At 37.4% G+C, this 4118-nt stretch overlaps 1 protein-coding gene across 1 annotated transcript in view; it reads right to left on the reverse strand.

Moving 5' to 3' along the window:
* Positions 1 to 358: 358 nt before the first annotated feature.
* Positions 359 to 4118, reverse strand: part of LOC119578687 (dipeptidase 1-like) — a 32518-nt gene continuing 28758 nt past the window's right edge. Inside the window, exons 8-9 of the mRNA XM_037926260.1 lie at positions 3712 to 3850; positions 359 to 1067 (exon numbers count right to left, since the gene is read on the reverse strand). Of these exons, the coding sequence (XP_037782188.1) occupies positions 885 to 1067; positions 3712 to 3850 (322 nt within the window). The 3' untranslated portion in view covers positions 359 to 884. The remainder of the gene's footprint in view (positions 1068 to 3711; positions 3851 to 4118) is intronic.

Below are 4118 nucleotides of genomic sequence, written 5' to 3' on the forward strand. Positions count from 1 at the left end.
TGTATATATATCATATTATATAATAATATAAATATATATATATATATATATAATATATATATATATATATATATATTTATCTATAGTATATACACACATTAGATGGAAAGGTATACAGAAGGAGAGAGAAAGGGAGATTAAAAGTATACTAAAATGGATCGATAAGTAATCAAGAAGGTGTGTATATCATCTAATCAAATGTGTTATCAAAATGCAGCATAAAATAATTGCACAGCACCAAAAGAGAGAGCATAGTCGCAGAGTGAACGCTTTTAGAACAGCAGTCACAAAGGAAAATAAATTACGCAGGACAAAGGAATAAATTGTTCATAGTAATGACGATGTGTTTTTTATTTTATTTTTTTTTTCTTCTTTTCATAAGTTCTGTTATACTGAACTTTTTTTGTGGGGAGAGGGGGGGGAGGAAGGTACGGGTGATCTGCCTATGGGTATGGGATTTTTTTTCTTCCTTTTTTGTTGGAATAATGGAGGGGAAAACTAACTTGCATAACATAAAAACAGATAGCCTCACACTGCTGCACCCGCCCCATCTGTTGGCTGATCGCATAACTACCGTGAGTTGCCATATCTCCCTTTTTATTGGATCGCTCGCGTTAGGGCTAAGTATGGGATAGCTGTAGATAGATACCATGGAAAAATCTTTATTATTATTATCTTTATAATCCTGGGGAATTCTAGGTTTTAAATACGGAGAAGAATTTTTTTAAAAAGAAAGAAAAAAGGGGGAGAAAGAGAGAGAAAAAAATAGCGATAATGATGTAGGTGTAAAACCAGGAAGAAAAAAAGGAAAGAGATGATGATAAAGGTTGTCAAAATATAAAGAAAGAAAGAAAGAAAAAAAAAGACAAAAGACATCAAAAGACCTAATCCTCATAATCCCCAAGACTTGATGGATCAGATTCCTTTAGTTGCTTGGAAGTAGATGACCTCTTGGCGCGATCGAAGTCGAGGCTGGCGAACTTATACCTACAGGGCCACTGGGTATCGATGTCGTGGATGGGAATTATTTCCTCTGATGGGATTTCGTCCGCCATGTCCTCGCTCACCTGGATAAAGAGAGCTTGGATGTGAGAGCTGAATTAGAGAGGGGGGTAGGGAGAGGAAGGAGGGAGAGGGGGAAAGGGTGAGGGGAAAACAGAGAAGGGACGATTGACCATGAGTGCCAAGGAGAATGGGGGGGGGGGGGCAGAGGGAACGTGTATCTTGGGTAAGTAGGGGGGTAGGGTGCATGGGAGTATGTTTGTACTGGGGTAGATTTACATATATATATATGCATACACACACACACACAGATACATACACGTGCCCACACATAAATGCACATACACACCACACACACAGACACAAGCAGACACACAGAGTCGAACAGACACAAACACACACACGCAAGCACATACAGGCGCACACACATGCATAGACACACACACACACACACACACACACACACACACACACACACGCACGCACATTCCCCCCACACACACTCACCCCCTCCCAAACACCATTTCTATTCTCCAATTCGGAACGCAGCGAAGCACAAGCACGCCATAGGAAGAGCAGCAGCCATTGCATTCAACCTCAACGAGCAAATCTTGTTTGCAGAGACTGGGCTGGAAAGCACACGGAGTCGAGGGATTGCCATACGTTTGAACTGCCCGAGCAATCTTACAAATTAGCGTGCATCTCTCTCAAGAGCTGAGACACAGCGGCCTGTCGTGAACCTTTGCAGGGCAGCAGGGTTGACTGATTCAGTATTCAGATTGCCCTTGGATTGAATCTCTCTCTCTTGGTGTCTTGGTTGGGTTGTTAAGTTAGTCGGTTAGTCGGTCGGTCGGTCGGTCAGCCAGCAAGTCAGGCTTTATTCATCATCAGTCTGTCGTACATCCTCTCTCTCTCTCTCTCTCTCTCTCTCTCTCTCTCTCTCTCTCTCTCTCTCTCTATATATATTATATATTATTATATATATATATATATATATAATATATATATATATATAATATATATAATATATATATATATATATATATATATATATATATCTTTCTATCTATCTATCTCCCTCCTTTCCTCCCTCCTTCTCCCCATCCTTCCCTCCTCTTTCCATGTAAGATTCTAGCAACATGCTGCACGAGTTATAAATACGAATAACAATAAAACAAAAATCACAACTACAGCATGAATACGACCTTGGCAGCTGTTAACACGACCTTAGCAACTGATAATACAGATAAGAAGAGGCATGTGTGATATAATCAAGAGACTGTAAGCTCCATTTTGCTATAATATTCTCGGGTGAAGTTTACATCTGAAAAAAATTCGCGTTTCTGTTAATGTCTATATAACAGTGAACCAGGAAATCGTTCGATATAATATTTAAACATTCCTAATGTGCCTTCTACATTTTTAATTTGTGTAAACATTAATTAAATGTTACTGGAAAATCTGAGTGACTAGAAAAGGTTTATTGTTAATACTAAGTAGATGCATGTACTTGTTTGTTTACAAGGGTTTCGCTTGAGTATTTCAAGTTGAGTTGCCGATATTTTGTTGTGCAATATGTATGTGCGGTTTATTTGTTCGTATTGATAAAGTTTTAAAGTTTTAAAGATGAAGAGTTTTATGAATAAGTGAACTGAGCTGTAATTTAGTGGATCTTAGTAAGAAGTCTTCTTTTTCTATGGCAAACCATTATTTAGTTTTCTACAGTATACCACTTTGGAATCGGTCTCTCTCTCTCTCTCTCTCTCTCTCTCTCTCTCTCTCTCTCTCTCTCTCTCCTCTCTCTCTCTATCTATCTATCTATCTATCTATCTCTCTCTCTCTCTCTCTCTCTCTCTCTCTCTCTCTCCTATCTCTGCCCTCGTTCCTCCCACCCTCCCCTTGGTACCCCACCTCATGGCTATCGAAGCTCTTAAAAGACGATAGATTTATTTTCATAATGGAATTCACCTCACTCGACAATTCCCATGGAGGCCTAGATCCCAAAGCCTGGTTAATATCACTAATGCATCCCAGAGCCTCAAAGGACAATCAGAGGTCTGACGAGGAATTTATCATCAAGTCTCTCAGTTTAAACCTTTTTTCTTCTTCTTCGTCGTCGGTGAAATGTCCCAATAACCTTGTACTGAAAATCTGAGGAAAGCATTAGATTGATTAGGATTTAATCATTGTATTGATATTTCTCCTTGGGCGATTTCGCAAGCCTGATTTTTTTTTATTTGTTTATTTTCGGTTTTTGTTTCTTGTTTATTTCATTTGTTACTATATCTAGCTAATTGAATGTGGATAGACAGTAGTGCTTGGATGTGTAAACAACGCATGAGAATAAACAATTTGATAGAATTTCTCCATCTCAAACAAAAGATCATTCTTTTGACACATTCTAATATATTTGTTATTCTCTGTTTACGGCATATATCCTTGATATACTACTTTTGCATTGCATTCGCTTTCTCTTTTATGTTTTCTTTATTTTTATTTTTATTTATTTTTCTTTATTTTTCAATATTTATTATTTTTATTTTTCAATATTTATCATTTTATTTTTTTTAGTTGTTAAATGATTAATTAATTAATTAATTAATTAATTAATCTATTTATTTATTTTACAATTTGGAGAATTTTACCTTTCATTTGCGCTCCCCCCGTCGCCGTGAAAATCTACGGCCCCGCAACCCATGTTTCACTTACTTCTTCCACCGTCCTGAAGACCCGTAGCATGTTAAGCCCCGCCAGCTTCTTCAGGTCTAGGATGCTCCAGGTAGGATCACGAAGGAGCTCAGCGAATAATTCCGGGTACTTGGAGACGTCCTCTAAGCCCTTAGGAGTCCTTGAAGAAAGGAAGCGTTTTGTTAAATGTAGATGTAGAGCCATCGAGGATATTTTTGGAATCAATGATGGATTGTTGTTTTTTTTCATGTAATATGAATATGTAATATGGGATAATGTAGGGATGTTTTATACAAGCGTAATGATATTAACTTTTTTTACATGCAAGCTGTCTTTCTTTACTTCTCTTTTTTATGTAAAGGTTGGTGTAGTAACGTACTTATGTAACAATATAAGATATTGCATTATTGTGCCTTGCATATAAGAAA

The sequence above is a fragment of the Penaeus monodon genome, chromosome 11 (assembly GCF_015228065.2).
Source record: "Penaeus monodon isolate SGIC_2016 chromosome 11, NSTDA_Pmon_1, whole genome shotgun sequence".
NCBI lineage: Eukaryota > Metazoa > Arthropoda > Malacostraca > Decapoda > Penaeidae > Penaeus > Penaeus monodon.